Source organism: Eriocheir sinensis, chromosome 36 (genome assembly GCF_024679095.1).
Source record: "Eriocheir sinensis breed Jianghai 21 chromosome 36, ASM2467909v1, whole genome shotgun sequence".
Lineage (NCBI taxonomy): Eukaryota > Metazoa > Arthropoda > Malacostraca > Decapoda > Varunidae > Eriocheir > Eriocheir sinensis.
This window is the reverse complement of record NC_066544.1, coordinates 2617091-2641702: the sequence shown is the minus strand read 5'-3', so window position 1 is coordinate 2641702 and position 24612 is coordinate 2617091. Positions and strand designations below refer to the sequence as shown.

At 42.2% G+C, this 24612-nt stretch overlaps 2 protein-coding genes across 2 annotated transcripts in view; one reads left to right on the top strand and one right to left on the bottom strand.

Annotated features, from left to right (window-relative positions):
- The window catches only part of LOC127007619 (splicing factor 3B subunit 2-like), a 40816-nt gene extending 38610 nt beyond the window's left edge, over nucleotides 1-2206 (top strand). The window contains exon 7 of the mRNA XM_050878761.1: nucleotides 132-2206. Coding sequence (XP_050734718.1) covers nucleotides 132-2042 — 1911 coding nt within the window. The 3' untranslated portion in view covers nucleotides 2043-2206. The remainder of the gene's footprint in view (nucleotides 1-131) is intronic.
- Nucleotides 2207-3653: 1447 nt separating this feature from the next.
- Nucleotides 3654-24612, bottom strand: part of LOC127007973 (DNA mismatch repair protein Mlh3-like) — an 81334-nt gene continuing 60375 nt past the window's right edge. Inside the window, exons 8-10 of the mRNA XM_050879517.1 lie at nucleotides 23987-24194; nucleotides 13039-13193; nucleotides 3654-5327 (exon numbers count right to left, since the gene is read on the bottom strand). Coding sequence (XP_050735474.1) covers nucleotides 5268-5327; nucleotides 13039-13193; nucleotides 23987-24194 — 423 coding nt within the window. The 3' untranslated portion in view covers nucleotides 3654-5267. The remainder of the gene's footprint in view (nucleotides 5328-13038; nucleotides 13194-23986; nucleotides 24195-24612) is intronic.

Below are 24612 nucleotides of genomic sequence, written 5' to 3'. Positions count from 1 at the left end.
TGTAGTGTTATGTGTCAAGGTAGGTGATAAGTGGGCCTAAACCCTTAAGGGTGATGTGGGGTTCGGTTTTGCATGCATATGTCTGCTTTTCATGCTTCATGGAATACCACAACTTTCTTCCCTTTCCTCAGGTTGGTGTGAACCCTGAGGATGTGGAAAAAGTAGAGAGGGAAGGTCTAGCTAGAATTGACGAACTGGTCAAACCAGCTGCACCAGTGCGTACCACAACTCCTCCAGCCAAGCCCCAGCCAGCCTTTGTCCCCCCAGCCTATGAGGAAGAGGAGGAGGAACCAACAGAAGAGCCAACACAGAAGACTAAGCAGGAGAAGAAGAAAAAGAAGAAGAAGAAGAGGAGAGGTCGCCACCGCTTCGAGGAGGACCAAGAAAAGAAGGATAAGGAGAAGGAAAAGGACTTTGATAAGGGTGATGGTGAAGACGGTATGGGAGGTGTAGAAATTGAGTACATCCAGGACACCATTGACCTGGACATTACTGATCCAAACTACCGCCACTTTACCAAGATTTTTGAGACTTTCCGTATTGCTGAGCCAGAACCCAAGCCCGAGGAGGAGAAGGTGGTTCCTAAGGCAGAAATACCACTTCTGGACCTCAAAAAACTTGGCTCTAAAATCCCTGGAATTCCCCTTGATGATGATGATGATGATGATGACTTGAAAAAGGATGATAGTGACAAGCCAAAGCTCTCTAAGAGGAAGTTAAAGTTGCTGAAACGGATGAGTATTGCTGAGTTAAAGCAGACAGTGAGTCGACCAGATGTGGTAGAAATGCATGATGTTACTGCCAAGGACCCAAAGCTGCTGGTGCACCTCAAAGCCACTCGTAACACTGTGCCTGTACCCCGCCACTGGTGTTTCAAGAGAAAGTATCTTCAGGGCAAGAGAGGTATTGAAAAACCACCCTTTGAACTGCCAGACTTTATTAAGCGTACTGGGATCATGGAGATGCGTGCTGCACTGCAGGAGAAGGAAGATCAGAAGACTCTCAAAGCCAAAATGAGGGACAAAGTACGGCCCAAGATGGGCAAGATTGACATTGATTATCAGAAGCTGCACGATGCTTTTTTTAAGTGGCAGACCAAGCCGAAGATGACAATCCATGGGGATCTTTACTATGAGGGTAAAGAATTTGAAACTAAAATGAAGGACAAGAAGCCAGGAGAGATGAGTGACGACTTGAGGATTGCTCTTGGCATGCCTGTTGGTGCCAATGCCCACAAGGTGCCACCACCATGGCTCATTGCCATGCAGCGTTATGGGCCCCCACCCTCCTACCCCAACCTCAAGATTCCAGGACTCAATGCTCCCATACCTGAGGGCTGCAGCTTTGGGTATCATGCTGGTGGCTGGGGCAAGCCTCCTGTTGACAACATGGGCAAGCCAATCTATGGAGATGTGTTTGGCACTCAAGGGAAGGACTTCGACACACCCCTGACAGAAGAGGAAGTGGAAAGGACCTTGTGGGGAGAATTGGAAAGTGAGAGTGAGGAGGAATCGGAGGAGGAAAGTGAGGAAGAGTCAGATGAAGATGTGAGTGGCCTGGTGACTCCTGGAGAGACTGGTCTGGTTACTCCATCAGGTATCAGCTCTCTTCCTGCTGGCTTAGAGACTCCAGATATGATTGAGCTCAGGAAGAAGCGCATGGAGACAGAAATGGAAGGTGGAGATACACCTGCACTATACACTATCCTACCAGAGAAACGGACAGAGACCATGGGCCGCGCAATGATGGGCTCCACACACACCTATGACATCAGTGCTGCAGCATCAGCAACCAGTACTGGGACCAGCAGAACAGCCCCTCAGGGTGTGGAAGTAGCTTTGGATCCCTCAGAGTTGGACCTTGTGGACACTGATGCCATGGCTGCCCGTTATGAGGCCACACTGAGAGAGCAGCAAAAGGGTGAGGAAGAAGACTTTTCCGACATGGTGGCAGAGCATGCAGCAAAACAACGTAACAAGAGACGAAAGCAACAACAAGACCAAAGCAAACCTGCCAAGAAATATAAGGACTTCAAATTCTAAGTGTGACCAGTACTGAATCCTTCATGTTAGTACAAGGATGTGATTCCACAAATCAGTCTGGGATGCCAGACTGTGGCTCTAAAATATTCTCCATCATGCTACCTTATCACAATTACAGCATGTTACCACCACTTCAATATTTAGTAATAAATTTATGTAACATGCCTTGAATATGAATATGCCTTTTAGTTTTCACCAAATATTTCTGATGAATATCAATAATACTTCCAGTGTTTGATTAATTTTTGCTGAGGGAATGAATGAACAGCTTAACTTTTCACCTGTGCACAATGAAAAAAAAAATGCCAGGAAAAATTACCATAATTCAACAATGATAATTTATTAACAAAATACTATTAAAAAGTTTTCATTTAACAAAATACAAAACTAGGCTGCCTTGCACAGTTAAATACAATAAAACATAAAAATATATAACTTCTTAATATATGAACATCATTGAAAGTCTCAAGTTACAGTTACCATAACATACCTTCAGCTATGCCTTGACTTAAACATTAGGACTGCCTCTATTATTTACCTCTTGTGGCAGAGGGTTGTAGCTGTTGAGGGTGGTTAGGAGTGAGGCACATGTCAAATATTATTATGCAGTGTAGACAAACAAACTCCCACACCTAACTCCTACATATCAAGGAATTAACTTCAACATATTCTAATAAATATTTTGTCCTAAAATAGTTCTTTATAACAAAAAAAGTGGGTTATTTTTACATTAATCTAATCCACAAGGACATTTACCACATTACTCTCCTAAAACTACAAAATAACAACATAGTTTAAAACATATTATAAATCTATACAACCATAATTATCTTTTATGGCACTCAAAAAGGGATATAATATTTTAAAATTGTCTGCATGTATTGCTGCTTTGAAGTAGGCAAGCCTACACAGACCAATTTTTTAGTAGAAATTTCAGTGGGATAAGCAACAATGAACAGATGTTACAACAAATTTTGATACAAAAAATGTTTTTTCTTATAAAATTGAGATGCAACAAATAAAAATGCTACAATGAACATGTTCGAATATCAGCCTCAATCCCATGATGCGGCAGTCTTGTTTTCAGATATTTCTCAGGTTCGGTGATGCAGTTATGGATCTGCACAATTTCACCTTAAGCAATGAAAATACTTATTTTCATGCAATAATTGTGCAATATAGCTTTAGCCATGAGTTAGCAAAATATGATGTCTTTAAATTCAAAAATCAATACCAAGTGAGAATGGGAAAAAAATGAGGCAATATTGAGTATGATTTGGCTAAATCAACAATCTGGAAAAAAAAAAAAAAGAGAGAGAGAGCAGCTCAGAAGATTTACTTCTGTTGTTATATATCCCCTAACCTTCAAACATCTTGGTAAACCATAGAAAACAGTGAAGGGACCAAAACAAGTGTGAAAATAGCAGTGAAATGCAACTACAATCTTGCACGGCTGCAGGCAGCATGGTATCGTAAAGCCATGACATATGCAAGCACAAAGGGCTTGAAGGGGGCTGTGCCCTCCCACAGGAGGATATATATATATATATATATATATATATATATATATATATATATATATATATATATATATATATATATATATATATATATATATATATATATATATAAGAGGGGCAAAGTTCCCTTTTAGGAAAGAGCACGAGCAATCCTTCTAGATTTCAGCTGTGGTAAGCTTTGGGACATTTTTGGCTAAATCACTGCCCAAGGCTATGTGGGTTTGCACTTTTCATTGATATTTTCTCACTTATTTTGACCTTATGCTATTTCCTGTGGCTTTCAAGAGGTTTCAAGTTTTGTAGAAAACACATAATAACAAAAAAGTAGTTAGTAAGGTAGGAAGTGAGATATCTTTACTTATTGGGTAACTTTGGTCTTGGCTGCAGGCCTGGAACTGATTACCCATTAACACATGTATTTCATTATACACCATATCAAACAAATGCAATAAGGAATGATGTTCTGGAATCAATATGTTCATTCTAGCTTATCCCACTGTATGTGTTGATTAATACCTTTATATCAAAATATATGGCATGAGAGTGCATCTCCTTGCAGGGACCCAACATTGTTTCAAGGATGTGAGTACTTCTGTGCAAGTGAATGGGAAGAGTGAGTTTTAGTGTTGACATGGGTACAAGTTGAAAGCATGGCCTTTCAATTTTTACATAGAGTTTGTATGAGAAATGAAAGCCAGATTAGGAGATTTCAGTGCAAGGATGAAAATGAGAGATCTGGAGCAGTCCTTGATGGCAAGTCTATATACAGATGATAGTATGTTGTTTTAAACAATGAGAGGATACTTCAAGTGACTGGATGAATTTGACAGTGTATATGTGTAAGACCACTGATTTTACAAAAGCTATACAGTTAGGGTAGAGAGTATAACAGTGGCTGTGGGAAGAAAAGATGAAGGAAGTGACAAAATAAACACTTAGGGATAGTTCTCAGTTCTCCTCATGAAAGAACTCCTAACATTTCTCCATAAAGCTAAGTTAAGTATATATTCTTATATATAAAAATATCCACAGAAGCTTTTAAAAACTTATCATTCTATACAGGTAATTAATACAATATTTTCTGTAATTGTACAGCTGCTATATAACACATTACTAACATTTTATAATACATAAGTGTCATGGATGAAACTGAACAAAATCTTTGAAAAGACTATTGTGATGAACAGTGTAAATACTGTAAAAAAAAAAGGTGTAAGCACTAAACCTTTGAGTCCACCACAAGTAAATGAAGGTAAATCTAAAGTTAACTACAAACACCCCTCCAAACTTAAATAGACAAAGGATCATGAACTTCACCTGGTTAAAAAAAATATTGTAGTTATTGAATAAATTAAACTTTGGACTAGATATTAGTTTCATCTGGTAAATTTAAAAAAATACAGAGATATCACAGTAAATGATGAATGACTTCCCTCCAAAAAAATTTCTATTCATTTTCAGCTAAAACAAAGTTTCATCCTGTTATCAACCAGCAACCAAGCAGGTGCATTATTTTTTCTTTGAGTATTCAACAGTCACAGCCATTTGGAGTGGGAAGATTTATTCATCAACTCAACCAATATTACTCTCTAAAAGGAGCTTATGAATAAAATAAAAAAGAATGGTAACTTTGCACACAAAGACTGAGTAGCTGCTTCAACACCCTCAGTCATCCCTTACCAGTTTTTGGTGAACTGCAACCCCTTTAGTGGACAGTACCAGCTTCCATAGCCTCTCTCAGTCTCCTCAGGTTTGGTTTACTCACCTGAAAATGTATTGTGATACAGCACAGTAATCATGCACCCCATCCTGGACTAATGTCATATGAAAAAGATGCTTCTCTGACAATAATAAATTATTTCCCTATAAGATACACATCATCCATTTCAGTGCATGCTTACATAACCAACTGATGTTTCTCTACCATAAATATATAATTGTTATTCCTACATTACTTCAAGGGAAGAGTTTGCTATGAAATAATATGAAAATAAAAACTCTGAATTTGAATTTTTTGCTCTGGGAACACTTGTCTGGACTAAAGACATCCAATGGCAGATTTTTAATTATAACAAATTTAAAGGCCCATAGCTCATGGTTATTGAAATACCTAGTGGTTGGGTGTGGCACACTGGCTAAAGTGCATTTGGGATGAATCAATATTGGGTGTATTTTCAATGAACATGACAAAAAAACAAATACCAATGCATTCTTGTGAATCTGGCAATCATACTGGTGCCTTTGTGAGTCTTGCCCACTTGGCTTTATGTGTGCTAAGTGCATTGAAGTGTCATTTGCTAACAAAGATGTTTGGGAGCAATGAATACATGAAAAAAGTCTTGAAACCGAGAGAAACAAAGGATAACACCAAGCAACCCCAAGAAAAAGAGGAAGGAAGATGCTATAGTCAGTTCACCCAAGTCTGAGGTGTGCATTATCGTGCACTGGCAACCTGCTGTCACATAACATGTCCGATTTCGTGGATAATGTATGATAGCCTGTGCAATGGAAACAGTTGCCATTATCGATAATATGCAAGCAGAATAACAAATACTGCTAATTACGGTTGATTTTTAGTTAAAAATTAGTAGTAGTCGTACACAGCTGTTTTGTTCATTGACAAGATCGCTGATTTTAATTAATAAACAGCCTTGACACTGTCTACTACTGTGAAAATTAGCAGGCTTTATATTTACAAAACAACTGCTTGCAACAGTACTAATAATTTCAAACTCAAAATCGACTATAACTGACGATATTTGCTTTTGTTGCCTGCATATAACTGATAATAACTGTTTCCTATGCGTAGGCTATCATATATTATACATGCAATTAGACACTATGTTTGACACAGGTTGCTAGCACACAATAATGCACACCTCAGACTTGGGTGAATCGACTATAGTACCAAAAAACAAAGGAATTTTTAAGCAAACCTGGTGACAATTAGGGGGTTAATGAACCAGAAATAAATCATAATAACAGATTTGCAGCAATGTAACTACTTGGTTGTGATATGACTTGAAAATGGAAAGAAAACTTAAGTTGCATTTTTCTCAAAAGTACATATAAAAATTACAAGATGCATCTACTCCTAGTTTTAGTGTAATTTTAATAACAACTGAAAACTCAAAAAATTTAAATATCAGGGAATAAAACATTTTGTTGAAATTTTTAAAATGGCCATATTTTTTGGACATTGTGAAAAAACAACTATTACTATTTATTTTTTTTCAAATAAATGGAAGGTCATTGAAAAAATTAACAGGGAAGTTTATTGGGAGGGTAATAAGTATCATATGGGCAAGTAAAAAAAGAAGAATGGAGCCGATAAAAAAAAATTGTAAAAAAAAATTCAATAAATAAATAAATAAAAATAATAATAATAATTCCTGATCGACAAAATTTTGCAGTGACAGATTCAGGGTATTGTTCTGCATTAAATATGTGAACCAAGACCACAGATGCAAATTAAAGTCACTTCAAACTTTTTTTTTCTTTTTTAAGTCTACTTCTAGTGCCGGTAAGCTTTCTTCAGGGGCCTGGTGGTTGGCCCAAGCCCGTCATAGCGCAGGCAATTTTTTTTTATAGTGGCGCCCCTTCATTACCAGATTTCTGAACTTTTGTATATTTGCGTATCACATGACAATGTCTGCTGTGGAGCCGATGTCATACATGCATACAACATATGGTTATAATAGGGTGTATGGAGCCTTTCTGAAAGTCAGTTCGGTATGTATTGGTGAGCACTCATATTGTTGCTTATGGCATCCATGCAGTGATGTCATGCCACCTTTAATGGCACTGTAAGAAAGCATGAATATATGCTAAGGACTTATTCATTTCGCACAGCCACAATAACTCGTTTATTTTTTTCTATATAGTACATGCTTTGATCTATATCATATAGAATATAATATGTAGCTATTATTGCTGCTGGCACCTCAGCCATGTGTCCTTCAGCAGCAGTGGTGCCACCCAGGAAGACAGCAAGTATAGAGGCAAGCAAGAAGAAAGCTGAGCAGGATGAAGTGCACGGATTGGTGCAATACCTGACACTGAGACCAGGAAAAGACCATAATGCAGAGTGTGTCACAGACAGGGCAAAGTGAAGGGGTTGAGAAAATATTGCCCCTCATGCCCTGGTGCACTTGGTTTGTGTTCTGAGGAACACTTCTGGGCCTAGCACACCCAGTAGCACCATAACGTGCGCCGGTGCACCTGCCTCGGAGTGCACCACCCCTGGATTTACACCACCCAAATAAATAAAACTATTTTGTATAGTATAGCTTTTTGGTTTCTTCTCTCTTACTATTACATTTATACGTATAATGAACATTGAGTAAAGTACAGTAGGCACGCCTACTACGCGTCTTCACACTACGTGAAACGCCTACTACGCGAGGACCTAAAAATATAACCCACAAACTCAAAAGTGTGTGAGTTGTACCTACAGTGTGCGATATGGAGGCAATGAATGAAGGAACTGTCAAATTCCACACCCAAACCGACATTCCAGTCAGTCAAACAAAACAAAATGAGACACAAAAACATAAGTAAGTGATGGAAATGTGGGATAAACACAATAACATGTGGAAGGGCACTGTGGAATGTGCATGGCACACCTCATACTTTTGTCGTTAACAAGTGCGCTGCCTGCGCCTGCTCATGGCCACCACCACACCACACTGATGTTCCAGTCTAGTCTGTCAGTCAGTCAAAACAAGAGAGAAATAGACAGAAAGAAGCGCTAAAAAATGTGGAAAATACACAATAACGCGTGAATGGTGCAGCACTGCGGAATACACATGACGCACCTTTTACTTGTGTTTTTTTTTTTACAAGCAGAGCCACCCGCACCGGTTCACCGCCACCAACACATCATGCTGACACTTGTCAGTTTGGAGGGGGGGGGGGGGGACATAATAGGAAGTTAAGAAACAAGCAATGAATATGTAGAATACACACAATAACCCATGAATGGGCACTGGAATGCGCATGACACACCTCACACTTTTGTATGTTATTAGTGGTGCTGCCCGCTCCGACTCAGCCACCACCACACCATGCTGTCATTTCAGTCAACTCAGACAAAACAAAACAGAAATAGGCGATGAATATGTAGAGCAAACACAATAACATGAATAATGCAACTGTGGAAAGCACGTGGAGCACCTCACACTTTGCTGTGTTTAGCAGCGCTGCCGCTCAATGCCTCTGGCACCATCTCACCCTCAGCACCTCATTGTCATAACCATTTTGATTATTTACAGCCTGATGTCGGGTTCATGTCAATATAGTAAAGGTGTATATAAGTATGCCCGCCTTCTTGATGTCTTATGACGTGGCAGTGCGGCGGTTGGCAAGGGATGCAACGGCACTAAAAAGGTCAGTCAGTCAGGGCAGTGCTGCCCATATACCATTTTTCCCATAAGAATATGTATTCCTACAACACGCAGTGAGCAGTGTCAGTATCGTAACCAATGAGGTTTATCCGAGGTGTGTTTTTGCCTATGTGTAGAGCTCCCTTGTTTTGGGGTATTGGGAAGAGAGCAATACGGCTACCCTCTGACTGGGAGGGTAGCCTACCCCATCCTCACCTTCATGTGGTGCACACCGTTACTATACCCTGCGGGATAGAACCAACGGGGAGGGGGGCAGCGACCATCAGCTCTCTTGTTTTTAATCCATATAGCCCGGATGAGAAGCAAGTCTCCATAATACCACATCGGACTGGCTACTCATTGGTGGCCTTTAATACTTTTATCAAAAGTTTTAGAGGCAGGAGCAATGGCCAGAGTGCGGCAGAAGAGAAAGGAATGTATGAGACTGGTGTCTATTAATGTGAATGGATTAGGTGATGAGGAAAAGAGGAGAGTGGTGATTGAAAATTTTGTGAATGGTAGAGTGAATGTGTTGGGAGTGAGTGAAACACATATTCGAGGAACTGGTGTGAGTGATGGTAGAGAGGGTACGTGAGAGGGTGTGCCTGGGAAGGTTGTATGGACGGGGATGGATGAGAAGTATAGAGGCAGGAGTAAGGAAGGATGTGCTATTGTGATGTCTGAAAGAGTGTGGAATGGTGTGACTGATTATGGTTGGAAAGGATCAAGAATTGTGTGGGTGAAAGGAAAAGTAGGTTTAGTATAGTATGCATGGGTATGTATTTATGCACCAGTAAATGTGAAAAGTAAAAAAGGACTGAGGGAAAGGGAAGCTTTTGGGGAGGAAGTGAATACATGTCTGAAGAGTTTTGAGAAAGAAAGGAAACTTATTATGATGGGAGATATGAATGCAAAAGTGGGTGATAAATGTGTGATGGATGTGGTGGGAAAATGGGGGATACCTGGGAAGAATGAAAAAGGAGAGTGGCTGGTGGACGTCTGCACTGAGAGGGAGCTGTTCCTAGTGAACACTTTCTTTCAGCACAAGAATATCCACCGATACACATGGAGGAGGGGGGAAGATTATGAGCAGAAAGGATTGATTGATTATGTGGCAGTAGATGGAAGACTTAGAAAAATATTTGTGATGCGAAGGTAGTAAGAGGAATGTTCGATGACTCTGACCATCTTGCAGAGTTGCAGTGCTGGCAAAATTAAGGCTGAAGGAAAAGTGGGTGTTTCAAAAGAAAGGTGAAGTAAAAAAGGAATATTGAAGACAGAAAAATTACAGGAAAAAGAAATAAAAGATGAGTATAACCGTGAAGTGGCAGAGGCCTTAAGTGAAAAATGGGAAAGTGTTAAAGACAGTACAGATATTGAAAAGGGTTTTGGAACATTTAAAGAAGTAATGTTAACTACAACAAAAAAAGTGTTAGGGGAAAGTGGTGAGAGATGGAAAAAGAAAAGGAAATTCATGGTGGACAGAAGAGATAAGGAGGATAGTAAAAGAGAAAAGGGAACTTTTTTAAGAAAGCTCAAGAAAGAAATGTGGCTGGGCAAGTAAAAAGGGAAAGGAAAAAGAAATACAGAGAATGCAAAATTTAATTAAAACAAGCAATAATAGAAAGTAGGACGAGAGTTGATGAAGACTTGGGAAAAAGACTAAGTGAAAAATATAAAAGAAACAGAAAATCATATTGGAAAGAAGTAAAGAACGAAAGAAATGCAGAAAATATCTCCCCAAGTAAAATAAATGATATTATGGATGAGAATGTAAAGATGTTGAAAGACAGGGAAGCTGTGAAAGAGAGATGGAGAGAATACTTAAAAACTTAATGAATTGTGAAGATGGAGGTCCAGCAGTTGTAACAGCAGTAATTTTGAGTGGAGGTAGAGGAGTATATAAAGAAGAAAGTAACATATGAAGAAGTAAATCAAGCAATAAAAAGATGAAAAAATGGAAAGGCAGCAGGAATTGATGGAATCGCAGCAGAAATGTTGAAGTGTGGAGGAGATGTAGTCGTTAAATGGATGGTCAAGATATGTGAAGTAGCATTGGGGGGGTAGTGGTAGACTGGACAAAAGCCATCCTTGTCCCAGTTTACAAGGGGAAGAGCAGGATAGGGGAGTGTGGGAGCTATAGAGGTATAAGTCTCCTGAGTATACCCAGAAAGGTATATGGAAAAGTCATAATAGAGAGGGTGCAAAGACTTACTGAAGAGAAAATCAGTGAAGAACAAGGAGGCTTCAGGAAGGGCAGGGGATGTGTGGATCAGATATTTTCCTTCAGGATGGTAGTAGAAAAAATATTAGCAAAAGTTGGGGAAGTTGGAGTAAAAATGTATGCTGAGGGAAGGAAGTGGGTGCTGAATTCGATCTCTCTCTCTCTCTTTTTTTTTTTTTCATGTCTTGGCCTATTGCACCAGTAGGCTACTTCCCGGTGGATCCTGATGGTCGGTCCAAGGCTTCTTCCTGGTGGTGCCTGATGGTCGGCCCAGCCCGTTCTGGCGCAGGCGAGCGTTTTATAGTGGTGCCATCTTGCATTGGCTCATGCTGCCCTCCCAGAGCTCATCTTTAATCCTAGAATCTAGAGTCCGGGTTGATAGGTGGTCTTCTGGACAGCATGTGGGTAGTTTTAAGCCACTCGGCGGCGGCTGAAAAATCCCAGCTTGGTGGCACCGGCCGGGGATTGAACTCGCGTCCTCCTGAACATGGGGACATCTCGCTATCCGTTCAGCACAGTGCTCATTGAAGAAAATAAAAGTGACTTACAAAATCTGGTCAGTGTTTTTGATAGTGTCTGTAAAAGGAGAAAGCTGAAAATAAATGTCAACAAAAGTAAAGTAATGGTTTGTGAGTGGAGTAGAAGTGAGGTTGTGGATTTTGTATGCCCATATAGAGTGGGCATTGAATGTGAAAAAGAATGCAAAATAATTTTGAATGTAAGCATGGTGGTACAGAAGGAGACAAGAGAAAGGGCATTGCAAGGAAGAAGGGTGGTAGGGTCTTTGGGACGTATCCTGAATGGCAGAAGTGTGAGCATGGAGGTAAAGAGGGATTTGAGAAATACAATAATAGTACCAACCCTCACATATGCAAGTGAAACGTGGGCCTGGAATGAAAGTCAGAGGTCTAGAGTGCAGGCAATGGAAATGAGTTATTTAAGGAGTGCATATGGTGTGAGTAAAATGGATGGAATGAGTAATGAAAGTGTGTATGAGCATTTTGGAATGTGTCACGGGGGTGAAGGGAAGAAGTGTGGAGTGGTGGAAGAAGTGAAGCGACAGACTTTAAAGTGATTTGTCCACATGGAGCGAATGGAGGAGAGTTAGATGACCCGGAGGGTGTGTGTGAGTGAGATAGAGGGAGGCAATGTTAGAGGACGACCTCCAGTGAAATGGAGAGATAGAGTGCAGGAGTATGTCAGGGAGAGGGGTGAAAGATCCTTGAGGAACTTTGAGCAGCAAAGGACGGAGTGTCTGGATAGAGATGGAAACTCTTCTGCCATGGCCATCCCCTGGTGGGAGCTCCTAGGAGCAGGCGTCAAAGATGAATGAACTACACAAATTCCTACTATGCGAGCTCGTGTGTCACCCATATAGTCGCATAGTAGTCGTGCCTACTGTATTTGATTATGCATATAAAAGACTGCAAATGTTATTTTATCATAATCTCATCTGGCAAATATGCTTTTGGTCAAGTACAAAAACATAATAAACACCAAAAAGTAATGAGGTAATCCTGAAATATAAACACCCCTATTTTCAAATGGCACAGGTAGTGAAAGTCCGTTCGGCGGGAGGGTTAGCGTTGTGTTTAAGGGGAGTGTCGGTAATGAAGAGGTTAATGAACATTGTCCCTTTCAATGCACACCTTTCTTTACAACTGATGCTAAACCAATGTATCAAAGCTCCATTTTCTACAAAGAACTGAAAAACAAAGTATCAGTAATAGATTACTCAGACAAACATTTGTTGTATGAATAATAATAAGCACAATTTACTTGCCATTACTTGAAAAGACCTTTTAAGTCTAGTTTCCATTCCTGCAAAACCAACACCCTGACAGCACCCTAGCCCAGTAACACTATACCTTATGGGTGGAAGATGTCAGGTGTGTCAGATTGACCAGAGGAACAATTGATGGGCGGCCATGGGCACACTGGAAAGGCAGTTGGCAGGAGTACAGGGAAGAAATCAAGTCCTGGCACTGCTCTCTGCTCAGTTCATCCCCAAACTTGATGGCTCCTGAAATGCAAATCAATAATGACCTCTCCAGAGGGATCATCATTACCATCCTCATCATCACATAAAGTAATGTCATTTTCAAAGACAATGAGATAAAAGTGGGCTTAAGACAAGGGTGCGTCATGTCACCATGGTTATTCAATATTTATATGGATGGTGTTATTAGAGAAATTAAGGGCAAAGTTGGAGAAGTTGGAGTAAGACTGTTTGATGAGGGAAGGAAGTCGTGTAATGGCCCGAAATGTACTACAATTGTAATGGTATTTTTCCCCATGTAAATAGAGTTAACCTGGGGTGTTTGCACAACCAGTTATATATGTATGTGGGTTTCTCATGAGAGAGAGAGAGAGAGAGAGAGAGAGAGAGAGAGAGAGAGAGAGAGAGAGAGAGAGAGAGAGAGAGAGAGAGAGAGAGAGAGAGAGAGAGAGAGAGAGAGAGAGAGAGAGATAGAGAGAGAGAGAGAGAGAGAGAGAGAGAGAGAGAGAGAGAGAGAGAGAGAGAGAGAGAGAGAGAGAGAGAGAGAGAGAGAGAGAGAGAGAGAGAGAGAGAGAGAGAGAGAGAGAGAGAGAGAGAGAGAGAGAGAGAGAGAGAGAGAGAGAGAGAGAGAAGAGAAGAGAGAGAGAGAGAGAGAGAGAGAGGAGAGAGAGAGAGGAGAGAGAGAGAGAGGAGAGAGAGAGAGGAGAGAGAGAGGAAAGAAGGAAGTACACAAGAGAAGGAGAAAAAAATGAAAAGTATGAGAGGAGAGAGAGAGAAAGAAGTTTGAGAGAGAAGGGAGAGAGAGAGAGAGAGCGAGAGGGAAGAGATGGGGTTTGAAACAAAGAGGCCTGTTGTGCTCCCATATCACCCCTACAATCTGTAGTGTCAACAAAATTCAGAGGTGTCAGGGGTCAAAACAGGGTATCGTTGCCAAAAGTGGTCAATCTGCCTTCTTTTAATTATTGCGGGAGAACGGTAAATATTTATAATGGAAATAAAATACCAGTGACCTTATATTGATATTGGAGGCCTACCAAGGAAATCTCAGGTCTCAAGCAGGCCTGACCTGCGACCAGTTTGGCACTCCGTGACGTCACATCAAGGCATTTTGGGGCCGAGACTAACGCCCCTTCCTCGCCCTGGGTTGTGGGAGCGAGCTCATTCTCACGAGCGACATCACCCCTTTCAGGTGAGGACAGAGCCGTTCACGGTGTTCAATTCACTTTGGCTATAATACTATAACTGAGACTGGATTCTCACGAGCGACATCGCCCCTTTCAGGTGTGCCAAAGGCAAGCCTGACAGATGGGAAGCTGGGCGTCGCCCAGACCAAGGCCAACATGCATCAGTAAACACTTTTGAAGCTGCGCTGTGAGGGACTGCCTGTGGCAGGGTGTGTGAAGAGAGAAATCGAAGGAGAAGGCCAAAAGGGTGGTATGTGTGTCGTTCTCAGGGGTAACAATGGATAAGAGCAAACACTCACTAGTTTTAGTTAGGACTTAATTAAGGTGTGGAATGGTGGAGTCTGTGTTTCCCTGTGTAGGTGGAAACAGTTATTATGTTGGTCCTACTTATTGCTATGTGTGCATGTTAGTTTAGGGTGTTAATGTTAACCCGTATTCATGGTATTTACAAATGTAATTAGTGATGTAAGATACGTAAGCTAACCTCTAATAAGTGGACCCTGTCCTATGACCCTTAGTTCACCATCAGAATCTCTAAACAATAATTACCTCAAGTAACTTTCTTAAAGTCGTGTTACCTATATTACTTGGGCAGGTGATGATCCTGTGTGCGATAATGATGCCTCATAAGACTGGGTGAATAAACTACTAATTTTACTCTGTGGTTTAAATGATCAACAATTAATTCTACTTTGAGGTATAATGAACCTACATAATTAATTAAAAGAGTGCCCATGAACGGCACACTGAATTCGATACTGTTTGCTGATGACACGGTGCTCATTGCAGAAAATGAAAGTGACCTACAAAATTTGGTCAGTGTTTTTGATAGTGTCTGTAAAAGGAGAAAGCTGAAAGTAAATGTCAACAAAAGTAAAGTGATGGTTTGTGAGCGAAGTAGAAGTGAGGTTGTAAATTTTGTATGCCCATATAGAGTGGGAATTGAATGTGAAAAAGAATGTAAAATAATTTTGAATGGTGAAGAAATGGAGAAGGTCAATGAGTTTAAGTACCTTGGATCAGTTATGTGTAAGCATGGTGGTACGGAGGGAGAGATAAGAGAAAGGGCATTGCAAGGAAGAAGGGTGGTAGGGTCTTTGGGATGAATCATGAATGGCAGAAGTGTGAGCATGGAGGTAGAGAGGGATTTGAGAAATACAATAATAGTACCAACCCTCACATATGCAAGTGAAACGTGGGCCTGGAATGAAAGCCAGATGTCTAGAGTGCAGGCAGTGGAAATGAGTTATTTGAGGAGTGCTTGTGGTGTGAGTAGAATGGATGGAATGAGTAATGAAAGTGTGTACAAGCGTTTTGGAATGTGTCACAGGGGTGAAGGGAAGAAGTGTGGAGTGGTGGAAGAAGTGAAGCGACAGACCTTAAAGTGGTTTGGGTACATGGAGCGAATGGAGGAGAGTGAGATGACCAGAAAGGTGTATGTGAGTGAGATAGAGGAGGAATGCTGAGGCGACCTCCAGTGAAATGGAGGGATAGGGTGCAAGAGTACGTTAGGGAGAGGGGGGAAAGATCTTTGAGAAACTTTGAGCAGGCAAGGAGGGAGTGTCTGGATAGAGACAGATGGAAGCTCTTCTGCCATGGCCATCCCCTGGTGGGAGCTCCTAGGAGCAGGCGTCGATGAAATGAATGATGATGAACCAGTATTATAAGACAGAATACAGTCAAACCTCACCATTTGCGCACATATGGGTGGTCTGAAGTTGCGCAAATGGCGAATGCGGAAATGGCGAACTTAATAACCTATGGGGAAAAATATATATGGGTGGTCACGGGGCGACCCCCCACCCCACCAGGCCAAAAAAAACAAAAAAAAAAAAAGTCTGCTGGCAGGAAACACGTCATACTCCTGGCCCATCTCTCGCTTTTATCTTCCACTGTCCACCTTCTTAATCACTTCCACCTGTGCTATGGTCATCATCGGATTCTTCCGGGGTTTAGGCTTCGATGACGCTGGGTGCAGCATGATGGTAGTGCAAAGGTGAGGCAGAAAACATCAAATAATCGCAGTCACCACGAGACGAAGAGAGGCAATAGGGTTATGGCAGGAAACGACATGTTGTGTACGTTGGCAGTGTTCTTCACTGGCGGCAGAGGGCGCGCAGGTGGTATACAGCTGTAGCTCGCCAGCAGACGCCATTTTGCTGCCAGAACAGCTAGTAAACGTCCTCAGAAGATCAGCGGACGCCATTTTGTTGCCAGAACAGCTAGTAAATGTCCTCAGAAGATCAGCGGACACCATTTTGCTGCCAGAACAGCTAGTAAACGTCCTCAGAAGATCAGCGGACGGACGACATTTTGCTGCCAGAACAGCTAGTAAATGTCCTCAGAAGATCAACGGACGCCATTTTGCTGCCAAAACAGCTAGTAAACATCCTCAGATCAGCGGACGCCATTTTTCTGTCAGTGAGACGCCATTACCATAACGGCAAAGTGCGCAAATGGCAAGACCACCTGCGCAAATGGTGGGATGGTGGCCGCAAATTAAGGTCACGCAAATGGCGAGGGTGCAAATGGTGAGTGTGCAAATGATGAGGTTTTACTGTATCATCCATTTTATCATTGCTAATTAAACATTTCAATCTGAGAACATTATGTCTATTTCCTTAGAGAGCAAAAATATCATTATCAGTGAATGATATAGGTGAGGGTGGTCCAATTATGGGTCCGTAGGACATAAACAGTTGATTTTTTGTTGCCTGGAGCATTGATATTAATATACATATTAATTCTTTAAAAAAATTAAAAGTATCTGCAGCTTAAAGGGTATGCTTTACGTGAAATGAAACTAAGTCACATACAGGCCCTGCCAAGAACTTTTGTATCACTAAAAGATCATATACAGTACCCTCTCGAGTTTCGCGCTATCCGAGTTTCGCGATCCTCAAGTTTAGCGCTTAGTACTAAATTCTTACCATCACGACTTTCATGCATTACCGCCACAAGTTTCGTGTTGCTTTGACATGTTCAGGTCACGTCTGCCTACCGTCAGCATCATGCGTGCTGCCTTAAAAGGCGGTGTCCAACCACTGGGGCTATGGACAACCACGGTTGCCCGTATGCCCAACCGGGAGAGAGTTGTTGGTTGTCCTTATGAATGGAAAATGGTTGTGAGTACGAGCGTAGGTACGTGGGTACCTCACGGCTGCATGTAAACAAACAGACGACGGCAGTGGCTGAGGAGTGAGGAGCAGTGGAAGATGGCCCACCAAGAGATTCGTAAAATGGACTGGCAGAGCTGCTTTGCTTACTACTTGATTAACAAGATAAGAGAACACCCCGTGCTGAGGAACCACAGTCCAAAAATCTTTTTATCAAGTCTATGAAAATTGTAGATCTCCCGGTGATGTTTTCCTTTTCTTCTTCTTCTTCTTTTGACCTGTAATGCATGGCAGTGACAGTGAAAAGTAATAGTGAAAAATTGCAAAAGGGCATAGAAAAGCAAAATCAGGGAAAGAAAAGGACAGAAAAACACCAAAGTTCAGGGTCAAGTGTATAAGTGTGCACTGTTAAGTAAGGGCCGCTTTCACAGTCATGTTGTTTGTTTTGATCGTCACCAATGGCAGCGATCACTGCTTAGTATTTCACGTGAAACTGGCCGATGGGGTAGTGGCGGCTGCAGACGAAGCGAGAGATGTTGAGAGTGTGTGGTAAGTGCCATTGGTAACGATCAAAACTAACAAAATGACAGTGAAAGCAGCCCTAAGTGCATGTTGTGAAGCATAAAAGTGTGGAGGAGGAGGACCTAAGAAGCGATACAAAGCGTTACAGATCAAAAGAAGAAGGAGGTCCACTACCAGAACTTCTTTTATAAATAGAAAATGTCAACACCTTGCTTCTTCTAATTTTTCCCGTGACTTCTGGCATCTAGCCAAAAATATCTCCTCCAATTTCACTTCTTCCTCTTTCCTTCCTCTCCTTAACCCTGACTGCAGCACTGCCGTCTTATCTGTCTCTAAGGCTGAACTCTTCACTCAAACTTTCTGTAAGAACTCCACCCTGGACAATTCTGGGCATATTCCTCCTACTCATCCCCCCTCTGACTCCTTTATGCCTCTTATTAAGATTCTTCCTAATGATGTTTTCTATGCCCTCTCTGGCCTCAACTCTCAGAAGGCTTATGGACCTGATGGAGTGCCTCCTATTGTCCTTAAAACCTGTGCTTCTGTGCTGACACCCTGCCTGGTCAAACTCTTTCGTCTCTGCCTATCAACATCTATCTTTCCTTCCTGCTGGAAGTATGCCTTTGTACAGCCTGTGCCTAAGAAGGGTGACCGCTCCACTCCCTCAAACTACCGCCCAATAGCTTTACTTTCATGTCTATCTAAAGCTTTTGAATCAATCCTTAACCGGAAGATTCAAAAGCACCTTTACACTTCTAACCTTCTATCTGATCGCCAGTATGGGTTCCGCAAGGGGCGTTCTACTGGCGATCTTCTTGCTCTCTTAACTGACTCTTGGTCATCCTCTCTTAGCCGTTTCGGTGAAACTTTCTCTGTTGTGCTAGACATATCGAAAGCCTTCGATAGAGTCTGGCACAAGTCTTTGCTTTCTAAACTGCCCTCTTTCGGATTCTATCCCTCTCTCTGTTCCTTTATCTCCAGTTTCCTTTCCGGCCGTTCTATCTCTGTGGTGGTAGACGTTCACTGCTCTTCCCCTAAACCTATTAACAGTGGTGTTCCACAGGGCTCTGTCCTATCACCCACTCTCTTCCTGTTATTCATCAATGATCTTCTTTCCATAACAAACTGTCCTGTCCACTCATATGCCGACGACTCCACTCTGCATTATTCAACTTCTTTCAATAGAAGACCCTCTCAACAAGAAGTACACAACTCCAGACTGGAGGCTGCAGAACGCGTAACCTCAGACCTTGCTATCATTTCCGATTGGGGCAGAAGGAACCTTGTGTCCTTCAATGCCTCAAAAACTCAATTTCTCCACCTATCAACTCGACACAATCTTCCAAACACCTATCCCCTATTCTTCGACAACACTCAGCTTTTTTTTTTTTTTTTTTTTTTTTTTTACAGCAAAGGAGACAGTTCAAGGGCACACACAAATCAAACATTAATAAAAAAAAAGCCCGCTACTCACTGCTCCTAAAAAGAATCCAAAGAGGTAGCCGAAAGATAGGTCAATTTCGGGAGGAGAGGTGTCCTGATACCCTCCTCTTGAAAGAGTTTAAGTCGTAGGCAGGAGGAAATACAGATGAAGGAAGAGTGTTCCAGAGTTTACCAGCGTGAGGGATGAAAGAGTGAAGATGCTGGTTAACTCTTGCATAAGGGGTTTGGACAGTATAGGGATGAGCATGAGTAGAAAGTCGAGTGCAGCGGGGCCGCGGGAGGGGGGGAGGCATGCAGTTAGCAAGTTCAGAAGAGCAGTCAGCGTGGAAATATCGATAGAAGATAGAAAGAGAGGCAACATTGCGGCGGAATTTAAGAGGTAGAAGACTATCAGTATGAGGAGGAGAGCTGATGAGATGAAGAGCCTTAGCCTCCACTCTGTCCAGAAGAGCTGTGTGAGTGGAGCCCCCCCACACGAGATGCATACTCCATACGAGGGCGGACAAGGCCCCTGTATATGGACAGCAACTGTGCAGGGGAGAAGAACTGGCGGAGATGGTACAGAACGCCCAGCCTCGAGGTAGCTGATTTAGTAAGAGATCAGATATGAAGTTTCCAGTTGAGATTTTGAGTTAAGGATAGACCGAGAATGTTTAGTGTTGAGGAAGGTGATAGCTGGGTGTTGTCAAAGAATAGGGGATAGTTGTTTGGAAGATTGTGTCGAGTGGATAGGTGGAGAAACTGTGTTTTTGAGGCGTTGAAGGACACCAGATTCTTCTTGCCCCAATCGGAAATAATAGTAAGGTCTGAGGCTAAGCGTTCTGCAGTCTCCAGCCTTGAGTCGTTAAGTTCCTGAAGGGTGGGTCTTCTATTAAAAGAAGTTGAATAATGCAGAGTGGAATCATCGGCGTAGGAATGGATAGGACAGTTCGTTTTGGAAAGAAGATCATCAATGAACAACAGAAAAAGAGTGGGAGATAGGACAGAACCCTGTGGGACACCACTGTTAATAGATTTAAGGGAAGAACAGTGACCATCTACCACGGCAGAAATAGAACGGTCAGAAAGGAAACTGGAGATAAAGGTACAGAGAGAAGAATAGAAACCGTAGGAGGGTAGTTTAGAAAGCAAAGATTTGTGCCAGACCCTATCAAAAGCTTTTGATATGTCCAGCGCAATAGCAAAAGTTTCACCGAAACGGCTAAGAGAGGATGACCAAGAGTCAGTTAAGAAGGCTAGGAGATCACAAGTAGAACGCCCCTTGCGGAACCCATACTGGCGATCAGATAGAAGGTCAGAAGTGGAAAGGTGCTTTTGAATCTTCCGGTTAAGGATTGATTCAAAAGCTTTAGATAGACAAGAAAGTAAAGCAATAGGACGGTAGTTTGAGGGATTGGAGCGGTCACCCTTCTTAGGTACAGGCTGTATGAAGGCATACTTCCAGCAAGAAGGAAAAGTAGATGTTGACAGGCAGAGGCGAAAGAGTTTGACCAGGCAGGGTGACAGCACGGAGGCACAGTTTTTAAGGACAATAGGAGGCACTCCATCAGGTCCATAAGCCTTCTGAGGATTGAGGCCAGAGAGGGCATAGAAAACATCATTTTGAAGAATCTTTATAACAGGCATAAAGAAGTCAGAGGGGGGATGAGTAGGAGGAATATGCCCAGAATCGTCCAGAGTGGAGTTTTTAGAAAAAGTTTGAGAGAAGAGTTCAGCCTTAGAGATAGATGAGACGGCAGTGTTGCCGTCAGGACTGAGGAGTGGAGGGAAAGATGAAGAAGTGAAGTTGGAGGAGATGTTTTTGGCTAGATGCCAGAAGTCACGGGAAGAGTTAGAGAAAGCAAGGTTTTGACATTTTCTATTAATGAAAGAATTTTTGGTTAGTCGGAGAATAGATTTGGCACGATTTCGGGCAGAAATGTAAAGTTCATAATTAGCATTAGTTTGAAGGCTCTGGTACCTTTTGTGAGCTACCTCTCTATCATTGACAGCACGAGAACAAGCGTGATTAAACCAAGGCTGTCACCTTCTTCAACACTAAACATCCTCGGTCTATCCTTAACTCAAAATCTCAACTGGAAACTTCATATCTCCTCTCTCGCTAAATCAGCTTCCTCGAGGTTGGGCGTTCTGTATCATCTCTGCCAGTTCTTCTCCCCTGCGCAGTTGCTATCCATATACAGGGGCCTTGCCTGCCCTCATATGGAGTATGCATCTCACGTGTGGGGGGGCTCCACCCACACAGCTCTTCTGGACAGAGTGGAGGCTAAGGCTCTTTGTCTCATCAGCTCTCCTCCTCCAACTGATAGTCTTCTACCTCTTAAATTCCGCCGCGATGTTGCCTCTCTTTCTATCTTCTATCGATATTTCCACGCTGACTGCTCTTCTGAACTTGCTAACTGCATGCCTCCCCCCCTCCCGCGGCCCCGCTGCACTCGACTTTCTACTCATGCTCATCCCTATACTGTCCAAACCCCTTATGCAAGAGTTAACCAGCATCTTCACTCTTTCATCCCTCACGCTGGTAAACTCTGGAACAATCTTCCTTCATCTGTATTTCCTCCTGCCTACAACTTGAACTCTTTCAAGAGGAGGGTATCAGGACACCTCTCCTCCCGAGTTTGACCTTGCTTTTGGCCGCCTCTTCTGATTCTTTTATGGGAGCAGCGATTAGCGGGCTTTTTTTAATTGTTTTTTTTGTGTGTGCCCTTGAGCTGCCTCCTTTGTTGTAAAAAAAAAAAAAAAAAAAAAAAAAAAACACTACACTGGCTGGTGTTGCGAGAAATATCTCCCCGATGAAATTAGTCATTCTGCTGTCCACCACGCATGCGCGCTGTGGGAATACACAGCATTAAAAGTATTAATTTGCCTGGTTTTGTTCTAGTCTGTCCGCTTGTGATCTTTGTGAGCGGTGAGGGAAATATGGAAACAGTAAACAAGTTGCACCTCTCTGCTAGCTATTTTGCGGCAGCAGCAGCGGTTTACGTTCAATAGGCATTGAAAAGTCAATCATGATATTAGTGATTTCATGATTTTTAACAGAAAGAGTTAGCAGACTATTTCATAACACACAGAAAACTACCAGAAAAATATAGGTTTGTCCAACTGTCCCACGGGTGACCGCGAGCGACTGCCTTTACTTTAGCAGACGACACCACGTGGATCACAAGCATGTTTTCAGAACTGCCAGCCAGTTGTAAGGCTGCCGCCTTCAACTGGGGCTTAAAAACAAACTGTTCTTACTTCCCATTTTCTGCCTATTAACAAGGTACGTATTTTGAGATAACAAGGGAGAAAAGTCGAAAAAATTGTGATAACAATGGAGTAAAGTCGGAAAAAGTAATTATTTTCCACGGGTCGCAACCAATAAGCGCTTTTACATGGATTTCAATACCTCGAGTTTCGCGATCCTCGAGTTTAGCGCCATACCTTCGGAATGAGGCAAGCGCGAAACTCGAAAGGATACTGTAGTATAGTCATACCCCACCCTACGTCATCAATTGGCTCCAAAACCCATGGCGTAACCCAGTTTTTATATAAACTGAACATAATGCCTAAGAATTACAAAGAATACTGTAAAATCAGCTATAAAACACCATAAAATTAGTGTGTATATTCAATACAATACACCTGTATACCATCCTGTAACAACACCACCACGTGGAAGGTGATCTGCTAACTTTAAAGGTTTGTTTACTCCTGGTGATCATTGTTTGGCCAATGGCACATGCAGATGACCAAGATCGACTTAGTCTGGACTAGCTCCATATTGTTATATATATACCATTTATACCATATATATGTATATATCATGCAATATACACACAGTCCTCGAGCTACAACATATGCGACTTACAACCAGGCCAATAATGTAATGAGTTGATATTTCAAAAATTCTGCCATCAGAGCCATAGAGAGAGAGTTTGGCCATGCTTGATCTTAGCAGATTGCGTGTGATTGGTCAGTTCAGGTCTCAAGGCGGCAAGGTGGTACACACTATTTACTTATCTCTTGCTCGCCTCCCTCCCTCACTCACAGGTTACAAGGGGGAGGTATCCTGCCACAGACAGATCTTGCACTTATGAAGAGACTGACGGGCAGGTTCAGTGCACTTTTGAGCCATGCCATCCCCTGGTCGAGCCACACCGGACAGTTGATCCACTGAGTGCAACAAAAGGGCTACTGACAACAACAGCTCCTTGACAATATTCCCTCAGCAGCTCTTATAGGTAACCATTTACCAGAAATAGCAATCATAATTGAATGAAACATTCATAAAAGGTAAGAACGTACAGCAGAGGCCACACTGGCCACACCCTTAGAACTACAACTTCTTTGTTTACAAACAATACCCACCCCCCACCCCCACCCGCAAAACCCCCTGAGGAACAATTCACCTGGCTGTTTGGCTAATGGCATAATTTGTTTGCTCTGTTGCACAACATTGCACAACGTTTGGTAGGAGTTTCATGAACCGAATGCAGGGATATTTCAAATATCCTATCACTATTTCTTGCAGCCCTTTCTCAAATACAGCCACAAACACACTCACCCCTACAGGCATTGCTGTTGAAAACATGAGTGATTGGGGGAATGAGGCCCAGCACACCCCCAGTCTGGTGCAGGGTGTGGCACAGGTCCCGCACCACACTCTCGACAATGGCACCAGCTGTCTGGCAACGTTTATGCCGCAACTCATTTGCCTCCTTGGCAACTAGGCAGCTTGGTATCAGTTGGAACATTACTCTTGAAGGGCTGGTCTGGGGATAAAGAAGAAAAGGATTAAGAGTCAAACCAAGAATACTGTAAAATCAGCTGCAAAACACCATAAAATTAGTGTGTATATACAATACAATACACCTGTATACCATACTGTAACAGTATGGTATACAGCTTTTGATAGAGTCTGGCACAAGTCTTTGCTTTCTAAACTGCCCTCTTTCGGATTCTATCCCTCTCTCTGTTCCCTTATCTCCAGTTTCCTTTCCGACTGTTCTATTTCTGCTGTGGTAATCGGTCACTGTTCTTCCCCTAAACCAATCAACAGTGGTGTTCCACAGGGCTCTGCCCTATCACCCACTCTCTTCCTGTTATTCATCAATGATCTTCTTTCCATAACAAACTGTCCTATCCACTCATACGCTGACGACTCCACTCTGCATTATTCAACTTCTTTCA